General features: G+C 47.1%; 1 protein-coding gene across 2 annotated transcripts in view; it reads left to right on the plus strand.

Annotated features, from left to right (window-relative positions):
• The first annotated feature begins 361 nt into the window (after positions 1–361).
• UVRAG (UV radiation resistance associated) overlaps positions 362–15,563 on the plus strand; it is a 62,001-nt gene continuing 46,799 nt past the window's right edge. Inside the window, exons 1-5 of one of the 2 annotated variants that reach the window (XM_027663603.1) lie at positions 362–507; positions 12,398–12,515; positions 13,900–13,934; positions 14,760–14,921; positions 15,223–15,297. In XM_027663603.1, the coding sequence (XP_027519404.1) occupies positions 427–507; positions 12,398–12,515; positions 13,900–13,934; positions 14,760–14,921; positions 15,223–15,297 (471 nt within the window). In that variant the 5' untranslated portion in view covers positions 362–426. Of the gene's footprint in view, positions 508–5,875; positions 5,915–12,397; positions 12,516–13,899; positions 13,935–14,759; positions 14,922–15,222; positions 15,298–15,563 lie in introns of those variants that run through there. The other variant, XM_027663604.1, reaches the window with a different exon arrangement.

Here is a 15,563-nt window from a genome sequence, read left to right on the forward strand (position 1 = left end):
CCCCCCCCCCCGCTCCCCCGCCCAAGTATTTCCGCCCCTCACGTGATGACAACAGCTCCCGCACACGTGACGGAGGGCGCGCTGTCAATCAATAAGCTCCCCTCCAATCATCGCCCGCCCCTCCGGCCTCTGTCCCGCCTTCCGGAAGCGGGCTCTCCAATCGGCGCCGGCGCCGTTCCAGCGGTTTGACAGGCCCGGCGGAGTGGGGCGGTGATTGACGTGACGCTCAGCCAGTCGTAGCTCGGGAATGCGGCCGGGGTCCCGCCCCCGTGGCGCGGGGGCCAATGGCGGGGCGGGCGGTGGCGCTGGCCCCGCCCCCCGGCACTGCGGTAATATGGCTCCAGAGCGGCGGCCGGGCCGGCGCCGCCGCCGCCATTAACCCTTGGCAGCCCGGCGGCCCCGGCTCCGCGGGGACCCGCCGCGACCATGAGCTCGGCCGCCGGCCCCGCCGCCCTGCCGCCCGGCTCCGCCGCCCGCGCCCTGCACGTGGAACTGCCCTCGCAGCAGGTACGGCCGGGCCCGCGGGCGGCCCGCGGGGCTACCAGGGAAGGGGATACCCTGGGGTGAATAGGGGTGCTCCCGGAGTTGTTGGGTGTCCTGGGATGCACAGGGGGTGCTCCCGGAGGTCTGGGGTGATTAGGGCTGATCCCGGAGGTGTGGGGTGTTCTGGAGCAAATAGGGGTGTCCTGGGGTGAATAGGGGTGGTCCCTGAAGTGTTTGGGTGCCCTGGGGTGGATAGGGGTGTCCTGGGGTGCCCAGGGGGTGCTCTCTGAGTTGCTGGGTGTCCCGGGGTGGATAGGGGTGTCCTGGGGTGAATAGGGGTGCTCCCTGAGTTGCTGGGTGTCCCGGGGTGGATAGGGGTGTCCTGGGGTGCCCAGGGGGTGCTCCCTGAGTTGCTGGGTGTCCCGGGGTGGATAGGGGTGCTCCCTGAAGTGTCCTGGGGTGCAGAGGGGTGCTCCCTGAATTGTGGGGCGCCCTGGGGCGAATAGGGGTGCTCCCTGAGTTGTGGGGTGCCCGGGGTGCTCCTCTCCCCCCTCTCCCAGCGGGCTGGGCAGTGAGCCCGGGTAACACACGCCGTGTGTTCTGCAGAGCGGTGAAGTGTCCCCTCCCCATCACATCCTTCCTTCTCCCAGCTCTGTTTTTCCTGTTTGCTGGCTTTTGGCTCCCTGGGCAGCTGTCCCAAGTGTTATTTGGGAGAGCAAGGGTAAGCCAGGAAGCCTAGGCCTGGTCTGGGGCTTTAGCAATCCCTGTGAAGCCCAGGCTGTGCCCTTTCCCCTCTGGCAGGCAGTGACTTATTGCACAGGAGCTGGAGCAGGAGTGCTGGAGGGGGGAGATAATTAACCAAGTCTTGCTTTTCTTTAGAAACACTGAGATGTGAGTCTGCACTCGGTGTTTGGGTTCACTGCCTCGGTGCAGTCACTGTTATTAGGAGGTAGAGACATGATCTGAGTTCCTTGAGCTACCTGTTACCAGGTGGGAATATGAAGAGTTCCTCGAGAGAAATCAATAGCTGTCAACTGGAAGTGGAGCTGTAACTGCTCTTGGGATAAACATGTATTACCAGACATCCCCCCAGGGGCAAAGGGAGGGCGTGGAGGTGGCTCTTGGCTGCCTGACCCTGATTTGAGAGCAAGTGCTTCTTCTAAAATGCGGGCCTGTTCTGTGGTAATGAATGTAAACGTGAGCACTGCTCTGCATGAACTTTACAGGGAACAGTGGATCCTCCAGGAGATCCAGTGTGGCCTCCTCCCTGCTGAAGTTCTGGTGTTATTCTTTCCCAGGCTTGTGCAAGGACCAAGTGAATGCTGCAGGGAGAAGCCTGAGCTATTAGTCACTGGACTTCATTTGTGAAAGTGAGACCAAAACAGAGGCTTTTTCTCCTAGGAGCAGAAACTGTTTTAGGAGTTTGTAGGAGCAGAACCTGAGTCATCAATTATGGGATGTTCCAGTTGAGTAAATATTTGGTTGGAGCCATCTAGGATGCTTGTGTGAGGCTGTGACAGGCCGAGGGATTGTTGTGCTGTGTGCTCTGCAAACACAGGGACCATGTGCTGAGGGACCTGTGCTGTGTCTGTGCCTGCAGCCAAACCCAGAGGCTCCAAAACTGCTGCTAACACACTGCTATAACAGATCCCCCCCTTCCACTGCTGTGTCTGAGCTCAAAACTCTGTTACTGAGCTGCTGGATACCTCGAGGGGACTCAGCACACTGGGGCTGTTTTACTGCAGGATCATGAGAAAGAATGGAAAAGTCATTCCCAGTTTGTTGCACTGCCTCTGGAATGGCAGAACCTGGCTGGTCTGAGCTCTGTGGTGCTGTGTGAGGCAAGGTAATGGTTTGCTACCTGGCAGCACAGAAATCAGCTCTGGGATTTGTTTCAGTAGCAGTTTCTCTGGAACACCCAGTGCTGCATTTTTTCACTCCAAGGATGAGAGCAGGATGGTCTGAGTCACGGCTATAAATCTCTCTAAAGCCCAAATTCTCAACCCGAGGTGAGTGCTTTTAATGACTGAAGTGACACTTAAAGGGCCAAAGGACTGAGGGTGTTGTCTAGGTTTAATTATTCCAGTGACTCCCACATTGATTAGAGAACAAAACTCCTGCTAGTGACACTTTTGCAGGAGTGAAAAGTCACGTCCGAAACCTTTTGCTACTTCTGTCAAACTGACTGAGCTCTTCTTTGAGTTGTTTGTTGGTGGCAGGACAAGCAGGCTGAAGAATGCCTTTTGCTGTTGTATCCTGCATTTCAAGAGGGAGAAATAGAGGATATGGCTGTAAAGAAGTGCATCTGGTTAAGCATAAAATTCCCATCTGAATCCATCGGTAATTGTGCCAGGATGTCGTTTCCTTTTGCTGGAAGAGTGATCCTGACAGAACCGAGGATGGGAAAGAATTACATTCCAGAAGCAGAGATTCCTTAGGAATATCCCTTCCTAGTTGCTCGCTGCAGGAAAACCAGGAGTGTCGTGATAACTTAGGGATTTCTGGATTCAATCCTGTCATTATAAGCAGTTCAGAGCAGTGGGGGGTGGGAGAGCCAAACCTCTCTGGCTCTTCCCTCCTCCGTGGAAGGGCTTGGGCAGAAGAATGCAGGCTGAGCACTGGGAGCCAGTCATGCTGCAGTCAAATGATCTGGTGAGTGTTGGCTGTGCTGATTGCTGGCCAGGACAGATTCACATGGGGTTGTCTGGAGACAGGAAAGCCCCGAGCTGTGGACTCCTGGGGGTGCCTGGGGAGGTGGATGTGAGGGAGAGAGACAGACCTGGTGAAGGTGCTGAGGAGGGAAAGGGTAAATGTACCACTGTGCACAGCTGGGAACGGGGCCAGACCAGGTGACCCCGTTATTTCCTGTACCTTCAGCTCACAGACACTAACCAAAGGCTGGGATTGCCCTTTTCGGGTTTAAACTCTTGTTCCATGGTCCTTCCCATAAAGGAATGGGAAGCTGATGACGAGATGTGGTAACAACATCATTGGCAACCACAGAAGTGAAGTTTCTGTCTGTTCTCTGAAAGTTGTTGTAGAAGAAATCGTTCCACTGAGCTACACTGAAAGAAATGGTACACAGTAAACACTTCACAGTGTTGGAGCTTTTGGGATGTTATTATTTACAGGAGCTTAATGTACACAGTTCAGAAACTTGCACTGCTGCCCTGTATAACCCAGGACGCAGATGAGTGGAAGTCAGGAGTGAAGTGAGCTTTAAAGTGTTTCTTTTGGAAGTACTCCTGGCAAGAACTTCCTCGGGGGAAAAAGAAACAGTTCTTCTGGATGGCAGGTACTTCTGGATGGCATTAACAAATAAACCCAGTCTTTTCAGCAGCTGGAAGTGACAATCCAGGGTAATCAGTCCCTTGGGTGCATGTTTAGATACTTCAGGTGATCCAAGTGAGTAGAGGTAAAGCAACATGAGCAGAGTATGTGTGAATTAGGACACGGCTATAATTTCATGGTTTCTTTCTTTGAAGGTGCACACCACTCCTACACAGCATTTGGGGGAACATGGCACAAAGGGGGGATTCAAAGTGTGCTGGTAAATGTGTTTGAGGGGTCTGCTGTATGGGAGAAGTGAAAAAACTGCTGTAGGGACCCAGGGCTGCACATGGATGAGACTTTCAACTACAACAGTGAGCAAGTCCCTGTTTTTAAAACAGTTTTACATAACCTCTTGTTATATACTCCCCTGAGTAATATGAAAACAAAGTCTGACTCTTAAATATTTTACTTCCCCTTTCCTACTAAATAGCGAGGGGGGGGGAAATCAGAAGAGTGGATGGAAAGTGTTGTATTTGAATATTGCTTTCACTTCTCTGTGACACACTGTCTCTAAACACTGAGAGGGAGGGAAGTGCTGCTCCAGTGAAACACCACAGCGTGAGTGATCTTTCCTGGTTGTATCCATGCCCAGCTGTATCCTTGTTCTGTGTTTGGTAGAGACGAATTAGGAGGAAATAGCTGTTGAAGTTCTGTTAGATTCTGTGGTAGCCCAAAAGGTTGGCTGTTCCCCCAGGGCTGGGTTTTTGCTCTCTGCAGTGTACTACCAGTTTTCCCTAAGGGATGCAGGTGTGTTTTGCAGACTGAATGATCCCTGGTAAGTTAGAGACTGCTCTGCCCAAAAGCTGTACTAAATCAGCCTCGGTGCTTCATTTGGGAGATTTGTGGGGCGTTAGGGAGTGCTCTTAACTGAGTGAAGAAAAGGTCTTGCAAGCTAAAGACTGAAGTCTCATTTATGGAGAGAGACTTACTGTTTTGCCCTTGGTTTGTCATCCAGCAACATGATAAACATCAGTATGCTTCAGGTTATTAATCAGCACGTGCTGTTTGCTTCTGCAACCTGGTGCTTCTTTAAGGTCAGAAGTGCCTTTGCTCTGATTCCGTTGATGCTCTTGGTTCCCCAAGACCCTGGTTGCTTTTTGTGTCCTTCCTTCTGAGCATCATCTTGGTTTCCATTGCTTAACTGGTATTCCCAGGTCATTCCCACAGCTAATGTGGACTAATGCTCCCTTGCCCAAGGTGGTGTTAAGAGGCTTAAGGGACTCTCTGAAGTGCTGCAGTGTTATTAATGAGGTGGGACTTGCACCCCCATGTTCCTTCTGCCCCATGGCTCAGTTCCCACGCTGGGACAGAGCAGCAGTTGGAGTTTTGGTCTTTGATCTTGTGAATAAATACTTAGACAAACTCAGAAAAAGTCAATAAGGAAAGATGGTCTTTCTGCTGGAAAGACTGTGTAGTTCCCTGCTCTTTGGATCTCTCATAACCCCCCACCAGGAGCAGCTTTGTCTGGCAGTGGGCAGTGCTTGTAAGAATTTCTTCCCCCCAGTCTGGAGCAGGTTTTTTAGGGTGTGCTGACAGTGCCCTATCACAGAATCGTAGAATCAGACAGGTTGGAAAGGACCTCTGAGATCATCAAGTCCAACCCTTGATCCACTACCACCACAGTTGCTAGACCATGGCACTAAGTACCACGTCCAGCCTCATCTTAAAAACCTCCAGGGGTGGAGAATCCACCACTTCCCTGGGCAGCCCATTCCAATGGCTGATTGCCCTCTCTGTAAAGAATTTCTTTCTAATATCTAATCTTGCCAGCTCTCTGGATCTGTGCCCCTTGATGTTGTAGTGCCCATAACCAAACACACCTGTTGGAACAATACACAGCAAGAACTGCATTTGCCCAAGTCCCTGCATGGGCCCATGGGTTTGCTTTTGGCCCCTTCCTGCTACCATTACATCTGTGTTAATTCTGTGTTGTGGTTCTTGTTTTGTCACTCTTAACCAGCTGTCCTGACTGAATGCTGTGTCTTCTGTGCCCACCCCTACCTAATGTTTTAAATAAGAGGCTTTTTCAGTCTTTCTGTAGGGATGAGCACGAATTTTAGATGTGGAAATAAGGATGAGGATGCAGAAAACTAGTGAGGTGTGTGAACACAGTGAGCTTACACTGAATATCAGTTTCAGTCTTGGTTGTCTCATTGGTTTTGAGCTCTGCAAAAGGTGGTGCAGTTTTTCTGCATGTGGTGACGTGCAGTTATGTTCCTGGGGTGCATCTTTGAACTGGTGTTGGCCTCAGATCTGGTCCAGAGCAGGCACAGCTTTTTAAAGCTGTTGCCAGAAAGCAGCTATATTTTAAAAGAGGGAAATGAGTTCCTGAATGGCTGTTGAATCCCATCACTTGTCATGAGGAGATTGAGGTCTGAAGGAGGTGCAATTACAAGGAGAACCACAAATGATTCATTGAACTAATGATGGCTGTGTAGCTTTGAGGGCTCTACTGTCTTCAAGTGTGTACTGGAAGGACATTAAATTAGAATTCCAAAAAAATTCCTTATGGTGTGTCCCACAGAGTTGCACATCAAATACTTCAGCTTTGCTTCTGAAGTAGGTCTGGAATGACATGTGATTCTCTTGACTCTGAACTGTGGAAAACTGTTAAATCACAAACATTATAAATCTTCCTGGCAAGTGTTTAGGTTGGAGTACAAGCATTTTCTTGTCCTTCCTGTGGTTTTAAGCACCAACACATCTGAGAAGCTGAAGTAGTTAGTGAAAAGCTGAGGAAGTGGGAAGGCATTATAAACAGGTGGGGAACAGTGCTGTGAGAGTAAATAATGCTCACGTTGGATAAATGCAGATCACACTTTGATAACCTTTTTTTATTTTAGAGCTAGAGCTTTTCTGCTTTTTAAGAAAAGAAAAAAAAAAACCCACCTCCACCTGCCTGCTGTGAGCTCCAGAGCACACAGAGCTCTGTGTTCCAGTGGGACTTAATTCTGACAAATATTCAGACACCAAATAGCTGACATTGCAGGCTCAGGGCTGGAAGTCCAACACCACTGGATTTGCTGTGGTAACGTGTGTGTTGCTAACTAATCTTTGCCTCCTGCTTTAATGCTAAAATAGTTGGAAGGATTTTCCTTGGATTCTTCCAGAGTTACTGTGGGTCATAAAGCAAGGGAGCAAGCTGGGAAAGCCAGGTGAAAACACCATGTACTGCCTTATACAGAGGTCAGGGCTGATCCTGGTTTGAAAGGAGTTCATGGAATATTCTCCCCTGCCAGGAATCAGGAGGAGGGCAGCAGTCTGAGAACAGAGGTGAGGGCTCTGTCTTGGTGTGTGTATAAAACCTCTCTGGTGGGTAGGGTGCCCCTCTGAAGGCTGAGGAATTGGTGCTGGAATTGCAGCCAGTGCTGAAAGTCCCGTGTGATACATCTCCTGGAGAAACAGTGACTGCTTTTCAGCTCAGCAGGCCTCTGGGAGAGCCCTGAGTGCTGATTTGCTTTTGGCAAATTTGGGCTTTTTCAGTAATTTATGTACATTTCAACTGTGCTGTACAAGAAGTTTTCCCAGCCTCCTTACCCTGGTTTTAGCATTGCATTTACCCTGCAGGCAAAAGTGTGTTTCTGGGTTTTTATTCTTTCCCCCACCTCGCTCCTTTTGGAATTAAACATGTTCTCTTGACCCTGTGTGATGCTTTTGCACTTTACATGGGTTGTGTGGAAAGTCATGAGGAGTGGGTGCCTTGCTGAAGTTCAGATGATGCTTTGACACCTTTGCAAGTTGATTGGACATGTCCAAGTGCCTGCTGGGAGCAAGAATTCCTGGCCAGCTTTGCTGAAGAGGGCAGAGCAGGAGAGTGAGAGGAGGCACACGTGGGACAAAGAGAAGACAAACCTCCCCTTCTGCCAGCAGTGAGCCATTAGATCATCTCAGCTGCTGCTGGCATGATGGGCTCCACGTGATGAGAAGGGGCTTTGCTCTTGCCCTGTTAATGCCCTGAGCTTCACAAGTGATCCTGGGAGCCAGAGCTGGTGAGTATGAGGGACAGAGAAATGCTGCTTGCTTGGGTTCTCATCCAGCCTGGATATACTAACAGTATTATTTTTTTCCCAGGGTCATCAGATTCTTGTAAGAGAATAATAAAGTGCTTGAGATGGAAGAGGAGTCAGAACTCTCTGTGCCTCTTTTTTTTTTTTTTTTTTTGCTACCCATTATGTGACCCTGAACAAATAATTATGAAATTCCATGGATACTTGAGGTAGTCCTGTTCTCCTTGTGGTTCCATGAACAGGCCAGACCTTATGTTAACAACTGTGCACTTCTCTCTCCTGTTAATTTATTACCTCTTCTTACCTGCCCCCGTCTCTGCAGTAGTTTTTTTTAATGATACCAAATTATTAGACAAAAAAAACCAGTGACTAGCTTTGTCACTGCAGTTTCTCAGGCCTGGAGGGGAGCAAAGGGTGGTGTGTGGAGCAGTTTAAGCCCTGAAGTGTCCCATGCAGTGTTGGTTTGCCTGCCCTGTCCTGCTCCCGTGGTGGGCACGTCCTTGTAGCTGCAGGGAGCTGAGCTGGAGGAACCTGCCCAGATGTTGAACCGAGTTCTGGTTTGGGCAGCTTCACCTTGGTTCAGTTCTCTGCCCCTCACCATGAGACTGCAAATAGTTCTTCCAAGGGATGAAAACTGAGTGCTTTTCTTGAGTGAGAAAGGAGACCCCTGGCTTTTGAGAGGAGCTGGGCATTGCTGAGCAGGGATGGTCTGGCTGCTCTGTGGAATCCCAGGAAGCTGCTTTTGTGGCTCTGCAGGCACGAGGGATGGAACCTGCTGGTAGGTTCTGCTCTTCACATCTCTCCTAAAGCTTTCCTGCTCAGCCTTTCTGGGTATCTTTGGGATAGCTGGCTGCTTGGAGCCTGTGATATCTTTACCTCCAGCAGTGTTTTTAAATACAAGCTGTTACTCAGGACTTCTGAGGGAAAATAGTGGCTCTCTTCTCCTGGTTTGCAGCAACTTATCTTCAGGGTAGAAGGGAGCACTAATTTCTTTCTTGTGGGTCAGTGCAGAGTTGCTACAGAGCAGTTGCTTTTACTCAAATGCAACTTAGACTGGCAATTAAAGCAAATGATAACAGGGCCTGCTATGTAATTTCACTGCTCCATTAACTTTCTTGGGAATTGCAAAGGACTGGGACAAGTGTAATCAGAGTAACTCGTGTCACAACCCCCCCAGAAGGAGCTGTTGAACCTGCTCTACTGCTCTGCTGAGCACTGATCCAGATCTGCCAGTTCAGGCTGCGTGTGCTGAATTCAGAGCTGCTGGAAAACTTAAATACCCTTTTTAATGGTCCAGCTCTGCTTTGTCAGAGCTTACCTACACCAGTGCTCTCCTGAAAAATAACCTTTTTTTGAGCAGGATATCTCATTTAGATGCCTGGTGTAGTGTCTGAGATCTTCAGTCCTGTGTTGCTGTTAGACTGTCAACTGTTTGAGGACACAGCAGTGAAAATTATCTCTGCTCGTCTGCACATTTTGCTTATTTTCTCTGTGAAAGCAGATCCTGCACTATCAGCTTGCAAACACACTGGCCTTTTTGAAGTTATGTGACTCATGAGGCTGCCAAAGCACTCGGAGTGCTTTTTAGCACTTGTGTTTTGGTTTTTAAGCTGGGCTTTTTGAAATGGCTGTTTGGCTGCCCGGCATCTCCTCTGAGGGGGGACCTTCCTCAGGATGAAGATTTCTTGATACTTTTAAGAAAGGGAGAGCAAAAGAGCTGCAACTTGCCTGCAGTGAGAAGTGGCCACTCTTTAGCACTTCACCTAAAGAGGGAAATGAAAGAACTCTGGATTATTTGCAGCTACTTTATTCCATATTTGCAGCACTGGGGACTGGCAGCATTTGGCTCGTGCCAGTGATAGCTGAGTTGCAACACAGTGGGGTTTTTGTTTGGTGTGTTCCAGCATCTCCAGCAAAAAATGATATGAGACACATAGCAGGTTACACTTGATAGAGGTTTACAAACTCCCTCAGAATTATATTTACTGCTTGTCCCAGAACAGCTGCAAGGCCTTTGAAGAATTCTAGAGCTTATTTGAGTTGTCTTCGTAGCTGCTGCTCTCCTGGCTAAAGCTCATTAGCTGTGGTCAGGAGAGGTTAATTAACTGCTGCCTCTGGAGAGTTCTGAGGAGGGCTGGATAATGCAATATTATATCAGTGACAACGTGGTGGGCAAACTGGAAGGTTTATTTTCAGGATCCAAGTCCCTCTGTCATGATGAGCTCACACTGAAGCAGGTGAATGATAAAATTGTCCATGTAATTGGAATTTTGTTCCCCAGCAGCCAGGCTGAGGGGACAAGAGGGAAGAGGAGAGCACTGGCTAATCTGGGGATTCAGAAAGACATCACCTGGTGCACTTTGAGTCCTGAGCTGTGGTATGGTCTCACAGCCCTGCATTTAGTGGTCCTATTCCAGCTGGTTTGGGAGAAGTGAGACTTTAGGATAAGCTCCAGGCTTTGAAGGGTGCAAAGAAGTCCCAAACCATGGAGATAAGGATGTCAGAGTTGCAGGTGTAGGTTAGGACAGCTCTGTTCAGCCCTCACTGTGGACAGTGAGTGATGAGGAACCTGTTTGGCCTTGCCTGAGGGCTGAGCAGTGTAACACACACTTAAAGCAGGCCCACAATGAGTGTGCAGTCCCCAAGAGACCTGGGGAAAGTTGCCTTCTTTTTTAGGTGCAATGTGGGCTCTTCTTTGCTTGTAAGGGATTTAAAACCAATCCTGTCAATAATGATGGGGGAGTGTGCATGGTAGTTGATTGGTTTGTGTGCTCCTGAAGTTAATTAAGGGAGAGGCGGCACATACAGCTCTTGAATCATTTTTACAGGGAGTGCAGTGCAAGTTCAAAGCCTTTTCTTAAGGAGTGTTTCAGTTGCTCATAAAAACAGCCAGAGAAAATGCCCAGTTCAGATGAAAAAAAATAGTGTTCAAGGTCCAAGTGGCTTCTTTTAAGAGAGACTTAATCTTTCTGTTGACATTCTTGATACCAGTCTCTAAGAAAATAAGACCATGTAGTCCCACAGTTAAGCAGCTTAGAAGGTTTTTTTTTGTTGGTTGGTTTTTTTTGTTTTTAATTTTGTAATTCCTCTGTATGCTAGAGGTACCTGGGCATCGTATCTCAGGCTCTGTTTTTAGTATAACTCATAAACAGGCTTTGCAGGAATGAATCCATCCGTGATTTTTAGTCTGTCATGTGAACAGAAATTTAATATTCCTCATATTTTCAGGAAGGAAATGAATTAATGGTATTAAGTGATATAAAGTGTCACACTGTGGTTCCGAAACAGATTATGACCTTTCAGCTCTTGCTAAAAGCCTTTTAGGACAAGCTGCAAGCAGGAAAGTTGTCTTTTGGTCTCAGAAGCATTTAAAATCTGCTTTTGGTCAATCCACTTTTAAGGTGGATTCAGATTTACAAATGAATAAGTTTTTGGGGAAAAAAAAAAAAAGAGTGTGGTGTAAGATGCACTAAAGCAGTTGTTTGAGGCTTGTAGGTGGTTTGTGGTGATGCAGAAAGGATGAGGAGCCAGCATCCCTGTGGCAGGTGGGTGAGAGATTGGCTGGGAAAATGTGGCACTGAAGGATTTGGGGAGAACTTGCTGTACCTGAGGGGGCAGCTTGCTGAGTGCTGCATTCATGGGAGAGGGTTGCATTAGGAACCACAGCTGGGCAGTGGCTGAAGAGTGACAGTCCTACAGGATGGCTTTGTTAACTGTAGTTAAATTTAACAGGTTAGTAATGTAAAATGTTTGTCCAGGGTTAAGGGTGTGGTGTGCTTTGAAGCTGAGGACTTTAGCCACAGCTATTACAGCTGCCTGGCACTCAGAGGGAGAGAGAGATTGATTCAATCTGATTGTTTTCATTCAAGGTTCAGTATTGTAGCAAAGTAACTTAATGTTGGAGTTGGACGAAATCACTTAAACTGAAGATTTTAGTGATGAATTTTAGTGTATTCAGTCCAAGAGAAGAGGACTCTCATCCAAGCAAATGGTAGCTGACAGACATCTCTGAGTTCCCTGTGCCCTTCGTTTTCCCTGAAAATCTTGGTACGTCCCTGTGATGCACTTCAGTCTCAGGTTGTTAGAGCAGTTTCCAGGATCACTGTGAAATAAGGAGGCTTTGTCCAGCCAGTTCCTTACAGCTCTGCATGAGGAGGTGCTTTGTGTTGGAGCTCTTTGTCCAGTAATTCTTGTTGAAAACAGCCGAGGCTGGGAAATGTTTCCAGCGGGGTGACGGGGAACATCTGGGTGATGCTGCTGCTGTGCTTGGAGCTGAGAGTGTCACAGCTTTGACCCTGCCTGAATAGTTGGTTTAGACATGTGGAATAAAAATGATGTAAAGGACACGAGTGAGAATAGCTTGTCTTGAGTATCAGTGTTGCTTAATCCCAGCTCATAGGTGCTCATCGTTTGGCTGCGTCCTTGCTGTTCACACTCACCAGGAGCGTTCGATGGGCTTTCTTGTGGCAACAGTGCTCTGGGAGCCCTTAAAGTGTTTTGCTACAAAGGGGTTCAATTTCAATCTAAGGAAGTTCTTGGACTATTCAGGGGGTTTTTTTTCCCCTTGTTTTCAGCGCCGGCTGCGTCACCTGCGGAACATCGCTGCCCGCAACATCATCAACAGGAACGGGTACCGCCTCCTGGACACCTACTTCACCCTGCACCTCTGTGACAGCACCAAGATATACAAAGGTAACCAGGCTTCCCTTAGCCTCCCTGCCAGTTCATCTTTGAGGTCTTATGACGGGAATTCTCTCGCTTTTTTTCCCCACCTTGCCGACCCGCTGCCGTTATTTACATCACCTTTGTAGCTCTGCAGAAGAGCTCTTCAGTTCCCTCAGCTTCCCCAGAGCTCTCAGTGTGAGCAGCCAGGCCAGCAGAACAGATGACAGGTTTGGCAGAGCCTCTGAAACCAGCCCTGTTTTGTCATTGCTCTCCCCCCACTGATAATTTAAGAAGTTGGGAACTTCCAAGGGCACGGAAAAGTGAAAGGTTTTGGAGCCTTGGTTGCCTGTTGTGGGGGAGGGTGTTCCTCTGGTGCACAGCAGTTATGTTACAGAGCAGACACCAGCACTTATCCAAGTTTTCCAGGAACAGCATAGTCAGCCAGTGACATGGAGCATCCTGGCATCTCTTGTGCTCTGGGTCACTGTGTGTGAGTGTCACACCTCGTGTCTCTTCATGCTTTGCTTCCCACTGCAGTGGGTAGTTCTTCATTGTTGGTAGAAATGCATTTTTATGTTCCTTTTGATATGATCAACAGTAGTTGGAGGCGAATTCTGGTTTTCTCCTAGGTGTTTTTTTTCCAGCTGGCACAGTTGAACCTTGTTTGTTTCCCAGAGTTGCTGTTTTAGCAGGATAAGAACACACAACTTGAGCTTGCTCCTTGGACTTGTGGTGGTTGGTTGAACCTGTGACTGATGACTGTTTGTAGGGGCTGTTCTGCACTCCATGAAATCTTTATCCTTGGCCTCCAGTGGGCTGGGATGTTGTACAAAATCTGTATTCCAGCCTCTAGAGCTGTCTGCCTAAAGACTTTAAGCTCTCACTTCGGCTGGGAAAGCCAAGGTCCATGTGTCAGCATTTGCTTATTCCCACTTAAATCCAGGGTTGTTGGCACCTGTGTCAGATAACTTGGCAGTTCCCTCTCCAAGCTTCTGGAATTCTCTCTTCGGGAAAGCTCTGCAATTATTTTATCTGAGCTGAGCTGTCCCAGGAGGATGTTGTGTGACAAACCAGTCACTTGGCAAACGTCATCCAAATATTGTTAAGTGCTGGGGCATGTTCCTTCCCCAGAAACCAAAGCAGATCTTGAGAATTATCCTAGGGATGAAGATGAAATGCTAGATTTAAATAATGACTTGTAATAAATTACTCCTCCACACTTGATTTAGTCAAAAGCATGACTGCATTTCAAAGTCTTTCTCCTGAATCTGTTACTGATAAACTAGACCCACTAGCATTTGTCTTTCCTGAGTGTTACTTTTTTTAGCTTTTTCTATTTCAAGTACTGAGATTTGTATCAGTGTTTAAGCTAATCTAAAGGTTTTTTTTTTTTTTACTCCTCTTTCTTTAGAATTTTATAAGAGCGAGGTGATCAAGAATTCTCTGGTAAGTTATTTTAATGTGGAAAAACTTCCTTTTAAAAACTATTTATTTAGTGCCAGCATATTGATTTCTCTGCTGAATATCATAGCTCTTTCGTGTGTCTTTCCACTCTTCAGTTCTAGGAGCATCACGTTGTTCTCTCCCTTTTCATGAGGTTGGAACAGGGAGTTACTGAGTAGTAGAAATGCTGATTTCTTTGAGCATCTGTGTGTTGTGTAGGAGAACAGTAAGAAACGTATACCTGGATATATAAACATGTGTATTTATTGAAGAGCTAATAGATGTAAGAAACTAAACTTTGTAAACATCTTAAGTTTTTTTAAATTTTCAAGTTTAGATCAGTGAAGGGGCCAGAACTGAACACTTTATTACAACTGAGAAGAAAGTGAACAAATATATCAACAGGTTCTGTAAACTTCATTATTGGGGGATAGATCAGCATTAAACTTTTGCAATATAAGCTGTACCCTGGTTTTCAGAAGCTGAATTGTAAATGGGAAAGGAATGTTACTTCCACTTTGAAACTGTCCTGATTTGGCTGAACTGAATTAGTAGATTCTGCAGTAAAATCTTCAGTGTTTTGTGCTGGAAGGAAGCAGAGCCCACTCTCTGTTTCTGATGTAGCTTTTAACCCAGGCATTCTCTCCAGAGAAGGAAGCAGCAGAGCTTGTTGGCCTCAGCTCTGTGTGAACCTTGAAATGGCTGCTGTTCCTCATTGTTAAGATTTTTTAAAAAATCTTTGATGTGGACTTTGCTGCTTTCCGAAGTATCAATTTTTGGGCTACTTTCAGCTTGTTTAAATGTATTTATCCGTCTTTGACTACTCAGAATCCAACCTGGAGGAGCCTGGACTTTGGGTTGATGCCTGATCGTCTGGATACCTCTGTGTCTTGTTTTGTGGTGAGGATCTGGGGTGGCAAGAAGGAGCATTTCCAGCTCTTGATCGAATGGAAGGTCAATCTCGATGGCCTGAAGTACTTGGGCCAGCAGGTAATGGGAAAACAGGTTTTTCCTCAACTTTTTACTTAAGGAATCAAAGCATCTGGATGAATTCATATATAGAATGCTAAGAAAGGAAATGAATGTGTTTGAAGGATGTGTTTTAAAGTTTGGTTGCAGATATTCGTGTGAGTTTTACCTCAGAGTTTACCAGGGTTGAATTCATTTTTTCCCCGAGGTTTTGTGTGCCTGCAGAATTGCAGGTGATGAAAAGCTGCAGTTTGTGTTTGTTTGCTGTGGAAAGGTGTAGTAAGCTGGCTGTGAACTGATTTGTTTCCTTCCCTTCCTACAGATCCATGCCAGAAACCCAAACGAGATTATTTTTGGTCTCCACGATGGTTATTACGGAGCTTCATTTGAACAGAAGGTGAGGGTGTCTTGTATTTGTTCTGGCTTGTTGGTACTGGTGACAAGCTGAAATTCAGCTTGTAAGCTTGATTTTTCACACTTGGATGCTCAGAACATTAAAATGCTTCATTTTGAGAAAAAATACTTCTTTGACGTGACAGATAAGAAGTATCATCTTGCCCCGGTTGCAGGGCCGTCTGTGGTGTCTTGAAAAGGCTTAGTGTAGCATTTTAAGTCCCCAAAAGAATCTCTGGCTACTGAAAATAAGCTTTGACTGTGTTCCTT

This window comes from Corapipo altera, unplaced genomic scaffold (assembly GCF_003945725.1).
Source record: "Corapipo altera isolate COAL_440 unplaced genomic scaffold, ASM394572v1 165, whole genome shotgun sequence".
Classification (NCBI taxonomy): domain Eukaryota; kingdom Metazoa; phylum Chordata; class Aves; order Passeriformes; family Pipridae; genus Corapipo; species Corapipo altera.